Source organism: Medicago truncatula, chromosome 1 (genome assembly GCF_003473485.1).
Source record: "Medicago truncatula cultivar Jemalong A17 chromosome 1, MtrunA17r5.0-ANR, whole genome shotgun sequence".
NCBI lineage: Eukaryota > Viridiplantae > Streptophyta > Magnoliopsida > Fabales > Fabaceae > Medicago > Medicago truncatula.
In genome coordinates, this window is record NC_053042.1 from 28,986,745 (window position 1) to 29,006,680 (window position 19,936).

The window sequence follows — 19,936 nt, forward strand, 5'->3', positions numbered from 1 at the left end:
GAGGGTATATGTTTATTGTCTGCTGTAATTGGAGGTATGATTTATTTTTTGAGAAAGAGACCAACAATGTGTCATGATATTTATAATAGTTTTATCGAATATTGAAAACATGGGCTCCGCCCATTGGAAATGTGGAAAATTCTTATCATTGAATGAAAAATCAACGGTCAAAATCGTAACAATTTGTAATTATGAAAAATCAACGGTCAAAGTTGTAATTTTTTACTTCATCAAAGAAAGGTTGTAATTTTTGAAATTGTTAAAATTTAACTATAAGGTCAAATTTATTCAAAAAAAAACTTTTAGGTCAAATATTAATGTCATTTAATGTGGATAGCCAACTAAAATTGTTTAGTCTGACTTCCTTAGTTGATTAGTCATCTACAACGTTGGTTGGTATACTTCGTATAGCAATGACATGGTTGAAGAAAAGGTAATTTAATGAGCAAAATGCATCCTTTGTATTTTTTCTTTGTTTTGTTCAGACACTATTTGAATTTTCCATCCTATAATAAATCGTGAGAAAACTAAATATAATTAAAATTAAAGATACGCAACTTCATTTACAACCTAACTTTTATTTTAGGATCTATCTTAAAAAATATATACTTTATGGTGTGATTTTTTTTGAATGCATGTGAAAAAATGGTTTACATTATTATTGCATAAAAGTCCATATCATCAAATTTATTTGGATTGATTTATATTTCAAAGAATTGGATTAATTGATATATACCAGCGTTCAGACGCGCACTTTTGTGTTCATATGTTTGTTTTTGTTTATTGACTAATGTGGGTAAATTATAAGCAATATTTTTTTTTGTACGAGTTTATATTTTATTATTTTATTTATTAATTTAAATTATTTATTTGCTTTAGCTATAAGTATGGATGTTTATGGATTGAGGCTTTTGGGTGTAACAATTATGGTTTATATTTTTCAGTTATACCAATAATACAATAATATGAGCTTAACTCATTTGATAGGGAGAATACATCAAGTCGAGTTTGAACCCCTACCAGCATAACACTCCCGGCACGTAGCTCTATGCATGGATAAATTACACACTTACAAGTTTCAAACATTTTTTTTTTTGAAAGGACAAGTTTCAAACATTGAAAGGTGGTTGAATGGTTGTTACCACTTCACTACCAAACACTCAAATTCAAAACCTTTTTCCTTTTCCATTCTAAAATGCAAAACACCGCTTCTTCCATTTTATCGTTTTCTTCTTCTCACCGTCACCATGTTCTCCTCCTTCTGGCGATCCATCGATCGCTTCTCCCTTCAACACTTCAAGTAAGGGTTTCATTTCGAGGTTTTCATTCTCTCAATTTAATTTCTATGCCGGCTTTTTGAGGTTTTTCTTGTTTACAGTTCATGAATTTGTTATTTTTATCAATATTTTCGGTGCTTATGGATCTTCAATGCTGTGAGTCCAATTGTTAGAGTTTAATTTTGAGATTCTGATGCTCTGTTTTTTCGTAATAATTTAATGGCTTAATTGCAATTTTGGACCCTATCTTTCCAAAAGATGCGGCTAACTAATTTAAATACCCCATGTTTTGATTCTTTAGCAGTTTTGGACCCCTAAGACAAAAAAATAAAATAAAATTGACACGTGCACCTCACTTAGGGTGCCACGTCAGTGTTGACCGAGTCAACAATGGACTGGGGGTCCAAAACTGCCAAAGAATCAAAACATAGGGGCTGTTTTGTATTTAAATTAGTTAGGGTCCATAACCGCAACTTTTGGAAAGATAGGGGTCCAAAAGTGCAATTAAGCTTAATTTAATTGATCAACTTTTTGTGAGTGGAACTTAATTTTAATTGCGCATTTTCTAGGTTTTTGTTGTTTCATGAGTATCAACTTGTTTGTAATGAACTATGAAGCACAAACACTCTTACACATATAATTACACTGAATTATGTGATTTTCTCAAATTATCAGCGGTGTCGGCTTGTCCTTGTCGTGTCTGTTGTCCGTGTCCGCGCTGTGCTTCATAGGTAATGAATTATATTACAACAATGATATTTGAACAACCATTTGGTACAACCTTGACAACCTTCCTTTTCTCTCTTTTCATTGGTCAAAAACAATGGAGAGAGAAAAAGGAAGAGAGAGAGTAAGAATATAATGTGAGTATGAGAGAGAAGGTTGTCTAAAAGTTGTTACAAAGTGGTTGTACAAATATCATTTCTCATTATATTATTAGGAATTATTATGTGCTTATGGATCTTCGACCTTGATGTTGTTTAAGATATGTAACCAGTGAGTCCGATAGTTAGGGATTGATTTTAGATTTTGATGCTCTGTTTTTTCGTAATAGTTTAATTAATCAAACTTTTGGTTAGTGGAAGTGGAACCGTGTCTGAAGAATTTTTGAGGTTTTTGTTGTTTCTTGAGCATGAGCTTTTTTCTTTTGAATAGTATTGCTATGATTTTTTATGGTGCTTATGGACTTTCAACCTTGATGTTGTTTCAGATATGTAATTAGGGAATTGAAGAAAATCAAAGCTGTGAACGAGCATAATAGGGTAACAAAATATATTTTGTAAGTAAATTCTCTTTTATTGGGAAAAAACACAATGTAATTATGCTTGCAGTTTCTTGCAGGAATTTGTGGTGGATTTATTGCAGTGTATTGTGGAGATAGTAACATATGGCGATAAACAAGATCCGTTAATTTTTGAGTATGAATTTGTTCTGGAAATTTTGTTTTTATAATATCGATCTTATTTTGGTGATGATAATTTGTGACTGATAGTAAACATTTAGATGTTTCATGGAACACCAAGTGCTCGCGGAGTTTGTTCGCATACTTAAGACCAGTGAAATTTCAAACATTGAGGCACCGCTGCTTCAGTATCTGAGCATAATGATTCAAAACATGGATAGTGAACAAGCAATTTGTAAGATGGTTACTATTTCTTGATGTCTTTGTCTAAGCTTGTTAATTTCTAAGTTTAACTCAAATTGATATTCAATTGTACAAATCACTGTGTTACTCCTAAGGTTTTTTTTTTTTTTTTTTTTTTTTTCCTTAGTACTAGTACTTACTAGAAATTGGTATTTCATATTTACATGTTGCAGACTATTGCTTCAGCAATGGTTATATTAACAGCATTATTTTGCATCCCTACAAGTTCGACGGAGGAGACATAGCTTCGTACTATGTGTCTTTTCTAAGGTTGTGATCCTTTATGCTTCTCATTTGTGTATCTCTTCTCTCTCTGTAGTTATATGTTCAACCTTTTTTTCATAGTCTTGTCATCTTTTGGTATTTACTTGTTTACCGAATAATATCGGGGAGGGTAAATTTTTTGTGATTCTAATATTTTGTTTACAACGTTTCTATCTCTCATGTTATCATAATTTAATCTGAAAATATTTTGTTTTTGGTTTATTTCTTCATTCAGGGCAATTAGTGGTAAAATAAATAGAGACACACTCTGCCTCCTTGTGAAGGTTCATGGGGTAAGCCAAAACTCATAAATGTAATGGTTTGCTGCTGTATTTTAAATCAACATAGTTACCTTTCCAACTTACATTGATGGGGATAGGCTTGATACTTTTTATGTGTCAACTTACACTGATGGGGATCTTCATCAAACCAATATTGTCTTTAGCAAAGAAAATTTAATATGTTATACTTGAGAAAGATATCAGTTAAAATTACATATGGCTTCCTGCCTTGTATAGTGGTTTAGACACATTTTACTTACCATTTGTGAATATGATGCAAGGGGGAAACCATTACTCTTAGGTCTCTACTAGAATTGCAGTTAAGTTATTGTTAATGATAGAGTTAGTTAGTTTGGTTAGTTGGATCAGCACAGTTAGAAGAAATAAGGCATGTTGTTTAAGAGGAAATTGTCTTGTCATGTTGGTGTCTATAGGCTAGAGAGGTGCAGACCCTTGAAATTCAACATTATTGGCTTAATAGGGGAGATTGTCCCTGTTCCCTCTAACAACACACCAAGCTTATATCAACTGGTAGATGTGGCCTGTGGGTAGTGCATATTGAAGGATTCAAAAATTGTTAACGGTTAGACTTATAAAAATCAAGAAGCACATTCTTTGATAATTAGATAACTAAGGAAAGAGAAACTTAGGAGCTAGAATTCAAGGAAAAATGAAGGATTGAAGACCAAGAACCAGGATTGCGGTGATGGAATGGAAGAGAATATTAAGGCTAGAATGGTGTAAAAAGGTTCCAACAGGGATCCATGAATAAGAGTAGAGGCTGCGATGGAGACATTTCTTGTCTTTTGAAAAATTGTGGAGGCCTTTGGTCTAGGGTGGTGTAGACCTTTGTAGTTATCATCAACATTATTGTTAGTTAACTTGTGATGGAGATGTATTTTTGTTTATCTGAATTCCACAACATTTTTAAAGATTCTCTTTGTTTCAACATTCAACTGCAGGATGCTGTAGTCTCCTTTCCATTGTACACTGAGGCTTTAAGATTTGCTCATCACGAGGAAAAGATGATTCAGACAGCTATACGTTCATTAGTTCTCAATGTATACAATGGTATACTGCTGCTCTATCGCTTTGAACTTCCTATAAGCATGCTCTAGTGCAATGCATTTCTAAATTTTACAATGATTTTGTCTTTGTTCTACAGTTAGTGATGACATGGTGTATCAATTTATAATGACTCCTCCAGTTTCCGATTATTTCTCTGACCTAGTTCATAGATTAAGAGATCTATGCTTCTGCTTAGACAGTATTCTCTATGATAAAGGGTATGTCTACATTAACTTTTTTATTGTTGTTGCTTTATATGCAACTTGGATACTTCAACTTCTGAAGAGCTAACTTCCCTACTTTGAAGCAGGGAGGTGGAGACTCAAACACGAAGAAATGGGCTGATTCTTCAATCTGATAAAATCGCGGATGAACTGTACTATTTTAAAGATATTCTTAGTGTTGGCAAGCCACGTTTGACAAGGCTGGTGACTGAAAATCTGCTGAATGGGCTTGTGTTTCCTATATTATTCTCATTACTAGCATCAAAGAATAATGATGTAAGCTGAGAAGACTTCCTGTAAACTAGTCAAGCTTTAACTTTAGTTTATCTTAGTCTTATACCATCCCTAGATTGACTTTAATGTTCAAGTATGTTAATGATAATCAGGTTGTTCCTGCCAAATCTTGAATACTTGATCTACAGTACATGGTATGATAGAATGTGAATACCTTCATTTGCTATTCAAAACTTCAGGGCTTGTTTATGGTGATAACATTTTCTATTTTCATTTCTTAAAATTTGTGTAAGTTTTACTTCTTAACAAGGAGAAAGAGACTCTTGGAGGGAACATTTGTCTTGTATTTCTGGAAATAATGAAAATGCCTAATGAGCTATTTTTATTTTTTTCTGAAGTGCATCGTCCCTAGCTAGCATTTTATCTTCTCTCCATCTTCAAAAGTTTATTTTTTTCTTTTTAACAAATAAAACTAACACAAATTTTATTGGGAAATGAAAATAAAAAATGTTTTCACAGTTAATGGGCCCTTACTTTTCTAAAATCCCATAATTCTGTTTTTCTTGTAATTGGAAATTGGAAAGTTGATTTAAAAAATCTCACTTCATATTTTTAAAGATTTCATACTTTTGACCTTGTACTTGTCGTTTAATGTCAATTCAATTTTATATTTAGAAATAGAAACTGTCACCTCATACTTGTGCTTATGTGTTAGCTTCTTCTTATGGTTTCCTAACAAGGGAATTGGACAACATCGTCACAAAATGAAATGAATTTAAATAAATCTTGCTGCTAAAAACCCTGTATTCCAGTTGCTCTTGTCATACATGACTTTTATTTCAGTTTCTTTTACCACATGGTGTACTCACTCACGTATTACCTTTGCCTCAGGAGTCGGGTTTATCTTCTGTCACTTCACTATATATTGTATCCCACATTCTTCAAGTCGTTGGTGGAAGAAGCATGATTAACAATGTGGCGTGTGTCATCTTGTATCATTTTTTGAACTTAAATATGAGAGTTGAAAGTGAAGAGAATACTACTGATGGTCATGATGATGTTAAACCTTTTGCCAATTGCTTGAGTGAAATTGAAAGAACTATTAGTTGTGCTCCAGAGTTGAATGGAGCTGAGAGCATCGGTGGGAACTATTTAGGGGCTCATTGGGAAGATTTCACTTCTGGTTTCAGCACTGATGAAATTTGTTCCAAAAGGTTGGCATTTTTGCTCTTCATTTTTGTCATTGTTTCTTGTGTGTGAATTCCATTATAGTCTTTATAGTGTTGAGATTGTTTTGTTGTCTTCACTCTTGACCATCCATTATTTTCCTTTTGTTTGTGTGTATATGCCTGAATGAGGATCCAGGGGGTAATGTGGGAGATAAGAAAAGAAAAGGTTCGGATTAGTAGAAGAATAATGTATGATGATAAACAAAATTCCCAGATTAATAGTAATGCTATAGAAGTAGTTGACATCAGGAGGAAGCATCTACTGATGCTGATCATTTATGTATTATGTTCCGGTGTATCTTTTTTTTTTTTTTTTTTTATTTTTTTTTTTAAATAAATGTTCTTGTGTATCAAAATGTACATATAACGAAATTGCTATCGTTGCAGGAGAGGAGTGCTTGAATTTGTTTTCTCCGAGGATCGCAGCCTAGTGCTAGCATCTATATTTCTGTTGCTCATTCTGGCAGAAAGTAAAGGTATCCTTATTTCCTTCAATTATGTATTCTATTATCAATTGTCTTTTAGTATGTCATTTGAATTAATTGTTCGTTGCTTTTTCATGCAAGTTTTGCAGATCTTGATTGTTTCTTATCTCCAATGATAGGGCTATATCAGACTGGGGTTGTTATGGTAAGTATTCATTGAATTAAACTGAACATCATCATCAATTTTTTGAATGGCATACTACAGTACATCCATTACCATACATGTTAAGGTTCATGTATACTTGCAACAAAGTATTTTTTGCTGATAAATGTTGGAGATTTTTTATCATGCTGAAATATCTGTATGCAAGTACAATATTGCCACCGTAATTTATTTTTGCTCACTCTCACATTTTAGGCTGGCATGCTTCGATTCAATTATCCTTCTTTTAAAATTGGTTTTTTTTTTTCCTAGCTACATACTCCTATTGTTGGGAAAATTACAAAAAAAGGGAATTTTGGTAAAAATGGTATGAATTTTATTTCTTATTTTGTTTGTAATGGATACAAATCATGTATAGTCATATAGACTACACCAATCCTGACTAAAGAATTACAATAGAATAAAAAAACTTTACAAATCATATTTAATCAAATCTGTCCTAATTATGGAAACCAATCTCTACTAATTATTCCTTCAAAAAAAAAACTTTAAAAACTGTAAAAATCATATCTAACCAAACATGTCCTAATTATGGAAACAAGTCTTTACTAATTATATTACACAACACTCATCATCTACTATCTGAACAAGTTTACAGGTTGAGTGGTTAACTATTCCCGTGCTTAATTCATTTTTACCAAATTATATTTCAAGTAATTTTCCCTTGATTATTGAACTAAAAGCTGTTGGTGTTGGATGAATCATGTATTAAAAATGATTTCTTTTTCTTTCTTCTTCTGTTTGTTTTAGTTGCAAAATAATGGTGCATCAACATCCAAGTCTGCGGATGCAAGTATCTTCAGTAGATTTATGCCTGAGGTATATGTAACATTCCTTAATCTCTGATCAAATTAGTCATTTGTTATTATATTTGTTATGTATTTTTAATTTTGTCAAATTTCGTTCCTATAGCATACATAATGATAACAAAATAACCATCTCTAGTTAAATTTGACAGATTTTAAATGCTGTCCTGAAGGTTTTAGCCTTCCAGCAATCCCTCCCTGCAATGATGCTATGGCATGTTGGATGGTGCTTACGAAAGTTACTTGGCTTCAACAGAGAGGGACTTGATAGTGATAATCTCCTCCTGTTTACTGTAAGTATTCAATAGCTCCAGCTAATTTCCATAACACACTATTACAAGTGGATATATACTTGCATGGAGTTCTACACTTCTAATTATAGTTTTACTCTGTGTGTGTCTATAATGAGATCACACAGCTTGTATTTATAATGGCTTTACAATAAATACATTGAATGCTTATTTAGTAAGCACTAGCCTAGGAAGTTGAATACTCTAGGAGTTATACAATCAATCTAGGAAGTTGTACAATTAAAGGGATATCTAAAGATTCTTAACTTTAACAGGTGGCTATTTTTTATTATTATTTTTTTAAAACTTATTCCTATGCCGGAACTCATCTCCACTGGCAATCTTGAAATGCGATTGGAAATTGAGGTTTGTTTTGGGATCCGAAACATTGAGCCTGTAGGTCTAGGTTTGGCTCCGGCAGCCAGGTTTGCGCGAGAAGCGGCGGAGCGAAGGAAGCATCTGGCGGCGGACATCGTTAGGGACGAGCACCGGAGGTTCTGATTATCAAAATTTGGCCAGGCAAAACTAATATTTTACATTGAATATCTATTGAGTTCAGATATTGCTTTGATTATTCTCCTTCAAAGTTTCACTTGGCTATAATTCAGTACCATTACCGTTTGTTAAAGCCTAAAATATTGTTGGGATACTAATTTAGGCAGCGTGTCAGTTTTCATGCAAAAAAGTGTAACATAAATCTTGCGATCGGATTATAAAATCTTGTACGCTGCAAGATCAGATATTTGCATCTCCTAATGTGCCAAGAATGGAGGCTCTGCCTGTTCACTTGTTTTCTGATTTGAAGTTGATCAGTTATGAATATAAATGAGCATACAATTGATTTCAAGAATATGAAGCAGATTTATTTTAGAATGTATGATAGATTATCAAAGAAAATAGATAAGAACTTGGGTAACTGAGCTTGCATAAAAAGACATTCGGACTTCAATACTGATATATAAGATATCACGATTTCAGTGAGTTGAAGCTCTTGCTAATTGATATGGCTAAAGGGTATTTAATTATCTAATAGTTCCTGAATGCATCTTAAAAATTCATAAATTACATTTGAGCTCGCTCTGTCTTCAAATGCTGGAAAAGTTAATTTCATGAACCAACTGTTGGTGAGATGTATATAATATAAAACCATTCATATAAGTTGACCTGATGGCTTAAGCAATTGGAATAGTTGGTTCGTGAGATGATCAAAAGTTCAATCTTTGCTGCTCTCTTACTCTTAATAAAATGCTGAGTCTCGGCACTAGTTAATTGGGCCTATTCATTCTACATGTTTAAGACTAAAAGAATTCGATAGAAACCTGGTTGTTAGAAATAATAGGGATAATCTTTGTAATTTTGAGAGTTCGCACCACCCCCAAACATGATTACCCTAACGAGATTCAAATCATAAATTGAAAGACAATTTTTGAATCATGAATCGAGTTTTATTCTGAATTGTAAGACATAAAGCATGGACAAGGGCATATAATGAACTGATGATGGCTCCTAAACACAACGCCAGGGCAGAACAAACCTGCACTACATATGCTACAACTAGGACATTACTGGTGCAGAGCAGAAAGCGGAGGGTCTGAAGTGTCAAAAGAGACTCGAGTCAAGGTGAATGGTCAGCGGGACGTGGCCTATGACTCACACGAGCAGAAACTTTGCTTTGCAACATTGGATGTGACTGAGTGCAATGAGCTCTTCAGTGTTGGTGCTCAGATGATAGACCAGTTGGTGGAAGGATCAAATAACAATCATAAATGGAGGTTAGTGCTGACAGTAGCTAAAAAGAAAAAACAGGGCAACACGACAGCGATCGAACCAGGAAGCTGTGGTACCAATTTGAAACTGATCAGTGGACAGTATCTGTGTTAATTTTACATGAGAAAACTTTTAAATATTATATATAGAAAACAGAATTAACGATCCTTACAGTTTAGGGATCGAAATTTGAAATTAAAAACTACGTTGTCTATCTAAAGGGATCTAAGAAACATATTATGGAATCAAAGAAAGCAATGAAAGTTAATTACAGTCAATATCTTGATCTGTTACTAGATTGTGGTGGTACATGATGAGTGTTTTAATCTGCATAAGGATTATTCCTTTATATGGTTGAATTGTTACACCTTTAGTTTTTTATATGATATACAATTATACATGCTATAGGAATATATGATTGATTTATCGATGACATTATTACTTGTAAATGTCAAATTGTATTTATGTACTCAGTTTCTAAAGTTTTATAGTTTCTAGTTTCCATTGGCAGACTTCATATGATCAGTCTCGTGCTCACTTTTTGAAAGAACTTGATGGAATTTGGTTTGATCATATACCAGATGCTCTAAGAACTGAATGGGAGAGCTGTATAAGAGGTGATTATTACTTGGTTCACTTTTAGATTGAGTAGATATTTATCGTGTGACTTGATTATTGCATAAGTTGGTATATGCTTAATATGGCTAAACAAACTGCATTAATATTTTTGTAACATAACACTGGAAGGCAAAATTCTTTTTGAATCATTGGCATTTTTATATTTTGATCGAGTCCAAAGGCATCTCTTAATCCAGTTAACTAAGCCTGTCTGTTTGGATTAGGCTTGGTTGTTCTTGTTGTTGTGCTAAGAAATAAGACACTTCAAAAAATTATAAATATTTTCCTCTAATGCACATTCCTCATATTGCATGCAGCTCTTGAACAATCTTCCCAATATAAAGATCCATTATTTATGTTCGAGCTTGTTCTTGACCAACAATCTACCAATGGTATTGTCATCATTGCATGAACTATTCGTTTAATGAATTGGTATTTACCTGTTAATGTTAAACCCTATCACGTGCTGATTACGATTTCATTAAGAGTAAATTGGTGTCAATGACAGGAGAAACCTCTTCATATTTTGCTTGGCAAAGAATGGATGATGCAATGAAGGTGTTGTTATTTATTCCATCCAATTGAATTTCATATTATTAGTTTTACTATTTGATGACCCCTTGTTACTTTCTATAACACACTGAAATGGGTGTTTGTTTTCTATGGGGTTAAGAAATTTAAATTGACTTGCACTTTTCACCTTAGTATTAACCATATGTACTAGGTACATCCATAATCTTGTGCTCAGCATATGCTTTTTTCGAATGGTAGATATTTTCCTTGTTGATTAGTTAAGACATGAGAGTTCAAGTGGTAGGGATCACATGTAATTGCGCATAGGATTCAAGCAATAAATCTATGATCGGATGAAATAGACAAATGCTTGACGTGTAATTTGTTATCAGAAATTACCATGAGTGCACAATGATTTGTGAATGTATTTTCCTTATTTAAAGGTTGCTGTTAATTCCATCATGCATTTTACCGTCTCTTCTCTGAAGTTACTGAAGCAACTTCTGACACCAGTTATTTATTCAGGCATTTATTTTACACTTCCAGCTGAAGACGTTCATTTTCAAAAGTGCATTGGTTGAGAAGCCATTTTTGAACACTATTCCCAGTTCTACCAATGATTCTGGAGCAAATAGAAGTTTAAATGTTTCATCTGCTAGCTTTGGGTCCAATGTTTCGTTGGGTGGGTATCATATGTTTAAACTGGCTGTGCCTCTGTCATCAATTATTATTTTGTTTAATTTCTATTGCTCTTTAACTTCTGCAGAATGTGGAATGCCATGCCGGATCGCATTTTCAAATTCTGAAATTAGGGATGTATATGTAATACCAGTGGCATATGAAATGATTGGAAAGTTGATTCTTGCAGAGAAACACCCATTCCGCAGTCGACATGGAGTTGTGATTGCGATTGCCCCATTGGCAGCATTATGTGTAAGTCAATATTGCCTTAAATTTTTGCTGGTCAGAGACTAGCTTCTGAAATTTTAATGATGTTGATCTGATTATATTTTTGTTAAAAAAAGTGAAGTTTCATATTATCATCTTATACTTTGTTTCCAAAACCGTTTTATCTTATTAACATGTGTTTCCGGATAGACTCGCGGATATAATGCTTTGTTCTTTTTTGCCATGCAATGCATTTGAACTAATGTATATCACAAGCACATGCTTGTGCGTATCGCAGTCTTGCATTAGAGTTTCTGTAAATAAAAACCTCTACTTTTCTGATTCTGTTAGGCTCATTTAACCATCAATTGTACTAAACAAAAGGTGGAAAAACTATTAATACTTCATGACTTAGATTTTGCTGCCTCTCCGTTTTTTCTCTTTTAAAATTCATACATTATGCCACAAAATAACAATTGTATCATATTCATAGCCATTAATCTATAGTTTATTAAATTTGTCATGTTTTTAAATCTTCATTGTGTTTCATGTGCATTTTTCTTTTCCTGTTTGATACAGCCTAAGATTGATGAAGACCACCCCTCGTGGTTGCTTCTTCGAATAAGAAATTTTGATCCACGGTTTTATACAATTAAAGCCAGAAACAACAACCTAAGCATGTCAGATCATTTGGCAGATGGGAGATGGACCCTCGGTTTCCCAAATGCAAAAGCATGCGAGGAAGCTCAATTGGCAATTCTCAATGAAGTTACCAAGCAGAGATCAGCCGTGGAGTACATGCTTGCTCCGTTGCTTCAGAATGATCTCGGATTAGCTGTAGACAAAGGTAGTTACAGTTGTGTTACCCCTTAGAATTATTGTCTCTCACTTTTATGGTTTAATCTTCATATTGTTCCCTTTCTTAATTTTTTTCATATTTCGGTTTTGTAAATAGGATAAGGTTTATGCTGCATGTAATAACTGATATAACTGTACAGTATTTCTTCGGCATATATATGTACCAATTGCGTAGCAGATGTTTATCTGATTTCATGTAGAAATGTGACTATTTGTAATACTTGAATACAAAGTTTCAGTGATTCCTGAACATTTTGATTGTTATCTTCCTGTAAGTTATGACGGTTATCGTTTTCGCTGTTTAATATTTCATTTGAATTTTAGCATATGTTTTGATTCTGTACTCTGATCTCCAATATGTTCGCCCTTTGGTTATGCCGGATCTTCAAGTAACCTTCTGCATTTAGGGACTTTACTAGGACTCCAATATCTGCATTTACTAACCCAACATACATTCATTCAATAATTACACACTAGTCTACCTTGTCAAAAATTGAAATTATACATTAGTCTTCATTGGCACCCATTTTATACATTTATATCCATTTTATTTTATTTTAATCAACGTGGATTTGAAGGGGTATGTCATGAACGGGAGCATCCTATGCAAGAAGTGCAATTTAGCCAACAACTTCTCTTAAAGAAATATCTAAATCGTGTCAAGATCGTCCAACACGATGACTTTAGGAACAATATCACAACGTCCCAAACACTCATACCAACTTCCACAAGTCCTCTTCGTTCTTGATAAAGAAAACTAATGTCATGGGTCTCCTTGCCACCTCTAGTGACTTGTGAATCTTTGACCCGAATGAGTTTTAAACCCATTTTTACGTCTGCTTTTGCCTATGAATCTTTTGGGGATTTCAATCTTCGAGACAAGGAACAACCGATCATCATATTCGAGAGCTCCAAACTAGACACACGATTCTTTCAACTTGGGTGAAACGAGTAAGACTTGCACTACATGGCCATTATTATGATGGATAGTGTCAAGATTGAATTTTATTTAACAAAAACATGCGTTACATGGACACCATTATAATTATAGGTTTACGTTCCTTATGCACCAATGATTGCGACAAAGCTTATCAAAAAGTTGCAATGAAGGAGTTTGAGATTTACAAGATTAGCAAATTGCAGTTAAGGCCTAAACTAGCACTGGTTGTGATATGATGCTCGAAAAAGGTCTTAACCCCTAACATTTCGATTGCATGAACTACATACGTTCACTAGAATTGTATGATATCAATGATGTTTTTACATGTGTCTATATCCTATATAGAGTTGTAGAGCCATTTGATCAAAGTTGAATTTAAGTTTAAAATTATTTCTCTTTGATCCAATGACTCTAATGTGCAATCGCTACATCAAATCCAATATATTTTACCTACTCTAATTCTCAATCCCTAATATAAATCAAGGGTATACTTCATAATTTGAAAAACTTTAGGGGACTCCAACCTAAAACCCACTTATTATTTTCTTATAATACAAGGTGAAACATGTAAGAAATAAATGCTACCTTTTTAAGATTCCTATTTAGAATTTCCATTCCTTTATTACATACAGGTTAATTCTCTCACATTGGTCACTAAAAGATTAACCCACCACAACCCCCTTTTGTGCACACAATAACTGCATATACAATACAAAGCATTCCATAAGTGCTTAGATTCGATTCTTCTTCTGTGGTTAAGCAGAGATAACACGAGGTAGAGTAATCATTTGTATTCCTGATGATATACCTGCTTTGTTCTTAATAAATAAATCACAAGTGCATATCAGATACTATAAGGTGTAAAATAATATGAAACTTTTGGAGAAAAAAGTGTATGGTACGTAATTCCATCACCTTTACATTAACAAGGCTGTCATGTCAAAATTAGAGCAACTTTTTCCTCCACATTTTAGTCTTTAAAGCTGCCCATCTTGCCCAATGCTATTAATTAATCTCTTATTGCCTCTTCCCTACTAATATCTTCTTTAATAGTTTTGTTATTTTGACATCAAAATTCTACAACAATTTAAATGGTTAATAAATTTCAAGTTATTGTTAATTTGATTAGGTTAATGAATATAAGAATGTGCCCATCCACGATTTTGAACGTCATTAATTAGTTATGATTCTCAAATGTTCAAATATCAATTATATAATCATTTATCTTGTGTTTAAATATACATGAGTTTGAAGTGATCAAATATATATCATATTTGTTAAGCATAACTTGTATTTAAATATACACTTGATAATCGTGGTCAATGATGTTCAAAATAATAGTTACTTGTGTTGGATCGATGGTTAATGAGTCGCAACACTTTATTATATTTGTTAACAATCACTAAATGTAATTAACTACAAATTTTAATTGCACAAATAATCTAAATTATTGTCAAAATTTAATATTAATTGCAGGTCACAATATATTTCTCTATGCCTTCGACAAAATTGTAAACAACTCGTTTTATGTTGCATAACCACTGCTAAATATCTTTATTGTGTGTTATAACTCGTTTTATGTAAGCAACTCTATTTTATTCAAATTGTTAAATTTTTAAGCAATTCAACAAACAACAAGATCTAAATCTTATCTCACTAAATGATGTCGGCTAATATCTTAAGCTAACTCAATTTTATTTTTCTTTCTAAAAGGCTTAAGGAAATCCCTTCATCAAGTCACAATCAAATAGGTCCTAATATACTACAAGAAGTTAATTTTTTGTGTATGACACAATATACTAATACTATATAAGAGATATCTACAAAATAATTTATAGAACCAACTTGCCAAGGAGATTGCTTCATTGAATAAAAAGAGCTAAAGAAGCATTCCGTAAGACTATGAAACATACCATATAAAACCTCGTTGGAGATGCTTACATATTTGCTTTCTGCCACATGGCCACGTAGAGGTCGAAGATGCTTATTTGAAGTTCAAAAAGCATAAAATGAGCGTCCCTTTTGAGTAGATAATGCCATATTTTACTTTTAATATTGCTTTATGATAGACTACTTTACTTTAAGCAAAAGTTGGGGTTATATTAATATTTGAGCTCTAATAAAATGTGTATGAATGGTAATCAAGATGGGTGTTTTGATTGTGAAAGAAGAGAAAAGATAGTCATGTAACTTTCACTTTGTCTTAACTCTCATCGTGTCCAAATATATTTAGGGTTAAATTACACTAAAAGTCATTTAAGTTATTGAATTGTAATAAGTTGATTCTTCAAAAAAAAAAAAGATTTTTTCATACCACTTAAGTTATTTAAGCTAATTAATTGTAATAAGTTGATCCTTTAAATTTTTTCCGTACCAATTAAGTCATTTAAGTTATAAAACGTAACAATTTAGAGAATTTCAAATCTTAGAAAAGTAAGGTATTCATTGTTTAAAAGTTGCAATTAAATAACTTTAAAGAACGTAAGTGGTAAAAAAAATAATTAAAAGACTAATTTATTACAATTAAATAACTTAAACAACGTAGATGGTAATTTTTTTTTTAAAAACTAATATATTATAATTAAATAACTTAAAAGACTTCTGGAATAATTTAACCTACAATTAGATATGACACTTGGGATAATTTTTTTTCATATGCATAACAATAAATAACCTTTTATTTCAAAAATAAAAAAGTTAAACCGTTAGTATTAGTGGGGTAGAAAGAGAAGTATTGGGCTGTCTTAAGTTTTATATATTCTTATTATGTCTTTTGTTCAAACACTTCTTTTGTAGCTAGCATAACATAGTGCTATTTGTTCAAATAATTTGGGTACCCTTTGCAAGTCTTTTTAGGCCAACAAAGATAGAAGATACTTTTTTGACTTGAAAATGCTCTATTGCTCTAGTTATAGTCAGTTAGCCATAGTAAATGCTTGTCCAAAAGCACAATATACTTTATAAACAGTTTGTAGATTTGGATTACCTGTTAATAGATTCATTTTGGGTTTTAATCCTAAGCATCTACACATTTATCTTGTACACCTGCTTTATTCACGTGAATTGCAAACACTTCATGCCCAAAAGAATGTAACAAAGTACCATAAGAGAATTTCTCAATTTATGAAATTAATAAAGCACTTTAAGAAGAGAGAAAAATTGTATTATTACTCAGTTTAAAAGATTCAATTTATAAATTATTATTGTAGTTTTACATTTGGTTATTTTAGTAGCAAACACTAATCCCTTTTTAATGTATAATTAGACGTGGAAATCATCTAATTATACTATACCGGAATTTTTGGAGAAATCTGAGTTCGATTTATGGGTAAAACAATTATTAGTTAGACGCTTACCTACTTAACGAACTTCGGATTATAGCTCCATGCTTATGAGAACCGGAGGTTAACCAAAAAAAAAGAGGCAGAAGTTAGCATATATTAAGTGCATATTTAGATTGATATTCAGTTTGGTGGAATCACATTAATGTCACCAAATTTTAGTTTAGCAAAAGTTAAACATTAAAAGTTTCAACAAAATTTAGGCGAAAACCTTCTCGATCATAAAAAAAAAAAAGAGAAATGTTAACTAGTGCCTGTCAAGAAAAACTAATATAGAAATTTTGCATGGGAATTGGTGAAAAATAGAATGTTTAACTTTATGAAAGTCAAAAAAGTTGTTGTTTTTTATGAAAAAAAATTCTATTTTTACTTCCTTAACTAGTGTCCCGGAGGCACTGGTTAACATGACCTAAAAAAAAAAGTTTCAACAAAATTAAAGCACTCGATGAATTTGTCAAACTTACCACCTTAACAACCATAAACTAAAAACTAAACACAAATATTTACGTTGTTCTGTCAAAGTTGTCCGCATAAATCTTAAACAAAACGTGTCTTTGGTTGTGCGATGACCAAAAATTGATTTTGAATTAATTGATTGTGTAAAATTGTTCATGATTAAAAGTGAGTTAACATAAAATGAACTTTGTTTGGAAACAATAATAGAAAAGTGAGTTGCACAATAAATTAGATGATAAAAATCAATTAAAAATTCAAAAGCTTCAAATTATAGCTTCAAAACTAATTTTGAAATCAATTTCGCCTTATCCAAAAATACAACAAAACATAGACATTCTTATTTCTCACAAAAAATTATTAGCAAATTCCAATGATAGAATGATCAATTTTATTTCAAATTACAACCGGTTCAAAACTAATACCTTTATATTTTGTTTGGCGCTAATTAGGTTCCCTTGTTCGGATGTTTCCTTTTTATTTTGGTCAAGTACCCCTTATACTTTCCCTGTATTAGAGGGTTAAGTACTTCTTATACTTCTCTCATTCTATCAATATATTATTTTTTTGCCATTAAAAAATAAAATAAAATTTTGAGCTCCAAAATATCACCCTGGTTACATGAATTGAAGACATATCTTAACGTAGGCATTTCCAAATGTTGCTTAAGTGGGTTTACACTGTTTCTAGCATTGAGTGCTCATCAACTAGTCATCCATTATAATCATCAACTATCTATGATTATTAGATCATTGTTTGTCCTTTTTTTTTTTTCCTTTCTTTCTATAGTGATGTTACTCAACATGTTTCATTAAACTTATGCTTTCTTTCAAGATGACATGCATGGACTGAAATTATATATTACTGACTGATTCACACATTCATGATACGTCATGGGTCATTGCACAAAACAAGTAAAAGTGAAGTAGATGATTGAGGAGTGAAAGGGAGGTATCTGTGTTCGAAAATATTCTCTGATTTCTTTTTTGTGAACACCTAGATAGATGGAAGAAGAGCACTTAGTAGTGGGTGCTATATGTGCATGCTCTCCTTTCTATGCAAAAGCCAATATTGAAGAATTGGAATTTTATGCTCCCAACATAAATTTGACACAAGAATCCATGAAATCTTGGTCCAAATTGTTGATAATATCACAATCAAGGTTGATACAACCTAAAATGAGTTTATAAGCTTAGAGATGTTTAACCCCGAAGTTGATCTGGTGGTAAATACTTGACATATGAGATGTTTAACCCTGAGGTTGATGGTGGTAAAGATTTGAAACATAGGTTTCAAATCTTCACTTGCCAACAATTTTTGTGTTGGACTAATTCAATTAAGTTCATTATTAATAGGCGGCGAGATTGGTTATGAGATAAGTTGGTTTTGAACTATATATTATATTTGGAAGAAAAAAAAGTGAGAGATATTTCGCACTTTATCTGTTGATTTTGTTGAGTTGAGTTAAACACATTTGTAAGATTTTTTGCAATTATAAATAAGATAATTTTGTTAATATTGTGGAAATGCCACTTGTTTTCTCTCATTCTATATATAAGAGCAAAAGAGATGTAACTTTAAGAAATTAATGGAGAGAGAAAGAACTAAGGAATAATACCAGCCGGGAAGAGAATGTTGGTCTTTGAATTGATCCCATGCAACATCATGAGTTTTCAAAGGCGTCTATAGTTAATTTATTAATTTTTTTTTTTTTACTGCATTTTTAATTTGTAAAATATTTAAAGAAAAGTGTGACTCAACACTTTATTCCCTTGTTACTTGTTATCTTTGGCTCTGGAAGAAAATCGTACATATTTTGTCATTCTTATATAAGTCTATAGTAAAGAGAGGCCCCATTCTCTTTTACAGGCCCTCGATTTTGGCACTCTTATGAGAGAAAGGAAAGATATTCTCTCTCCCCAATACATAAAAATAAAATAAAAAACATAGAATACAATTGTTCAAAAGAATAAAAGAAAAAATAAATATCAATTTAATCTCAAAATTATATAAATATAATACAAAGTTGAAGCAAATGGGATGGAGATGGAGCTAGTGAGACTTTTATGTTATGATTTAATTAGTCCAATTGATTCAACTACATTTGAAGCAAATGGAAAAAAAAATAGTAAAAGAATAAAAAATGTGAAAAATAATATGTTGTTTTTTTTTGAGCAAAAATAATAATAATAACAATAATAATAATAATATGTTGTTTACCAACTCAAAATTCATGTTGAAGCTTCGTCAAAAATCGTGATACAAATTGGTGAGATCGTGATATGATTTGGTTAAGGTTTTAGAGGTTTTATCTCGACAAAAATCGTAACACGATTTAGTGGATAACAATCAGTTTATACTATGTACGAACTGCAAATCGTGGCACGATGTGTGGAAATTAGAGCATGATTTTCTCAGGTCATGTGCACTATATAAGTCTTCATTCTTCATGTTTTGAGAGAGTATGAAGAGAGAGAAACTTGAAAAATCAAACGAGGGAACTTTAGAGTTGAGTGTCTTTTGTGAGAGTTTATTTATTGGGTTGGGAAACATTTGTAAACACATTAGGGTAGTGAGATTTCATTATTTGAA

General features: G+C 32.1%; 1 protein-coding gene across 2 annotated transcripts; it reads left to right on the forward strand.

Annotated features, from left to right (window-relative positions):
* The first annotated feature begins 1,056 nt into the window (after nucleotides 1–1,056).
* Nucleotides 1,057–12,874, forward strand: LOC25483701 (protein TRANSPARENT TESTA 9). Of its 2 annotated transcripts, XM_024777523.2 has the most exons (20): nucleotides 1,066–1,300; nucleotides 2,488–2,539; nucleotides 2,619–2,695; nucleotides 2,781–2,914; nucleotides 3,096–3,192; nucleotides 3,422–3,479; nucleotides 4,430–4,538; nucleotides 4,633–4,753; nucleotides 4,846–5,035; nucleotides 5,885–6,207; nucleotides 6,610–6,698; nucleotides 6,797–6,852; nucleotides 7,621–7,689; nucleotides 7,829–7,969; nucleotides 10,245–10,350; nucleotides 10,669–10,743; nucleotides 10,860–10,909; nucleotides 11,390–11,546; nucleotides 11,631–11,797; nucleotides 12,332–12,874. In XM_024777523.2, the coding sequence occupies exons 1-20, from the start codon at nucleotides 1,248–1,250 to the stop codon at nucleotides 12,623–12,625; spliced, it is 2,418 nt and encodes an 805-aa protein (XP_024633291.2). In that variant the 5' UTR covers nucleotides 1,066–1,247; the 3' UTR covers nucleotides 12,626–12,874. The 2 variants fall into 2 exon arrangements, with proteins under 2 accessions (XP_039683067.1, XP_024633291.2); XM_039827133.1 differs by lacking the exons at nucleotides 11,390–11,546; nucleotides 11,631–11,797; nucleotides 12,332–12,874 and adding an exon at nucleotides 11,076–11,383 and having other exon boundaries at nucleotides 1,057–1,300.
* Nucleotides 12,875–19,936: the final 7,062 nt, after the last annotated feature.

Coding starts and splice junctions, on each gene's coding strand:
- LOC25483701 (XM_024777523.2), top strand. CDS start 1,248: ATGTTCTCCTCCTTCTGGCGATCCATCGATCGCTTCTCCCTTCAACAC. Junction 2,915..3,095: donor GGATAGTGAACAAGCAATTT/GTAAGATGGTTA, acceptor TACATGTTGCAG/ACTATTGCTTCAGCAATGGT. Junction 10,910..11,389: donor GAATGGATGATGCAATGAAG/GTGTTGTTATTT, acceptor TTATTTATTCAG/GCATTTATTTTACACTTCCA.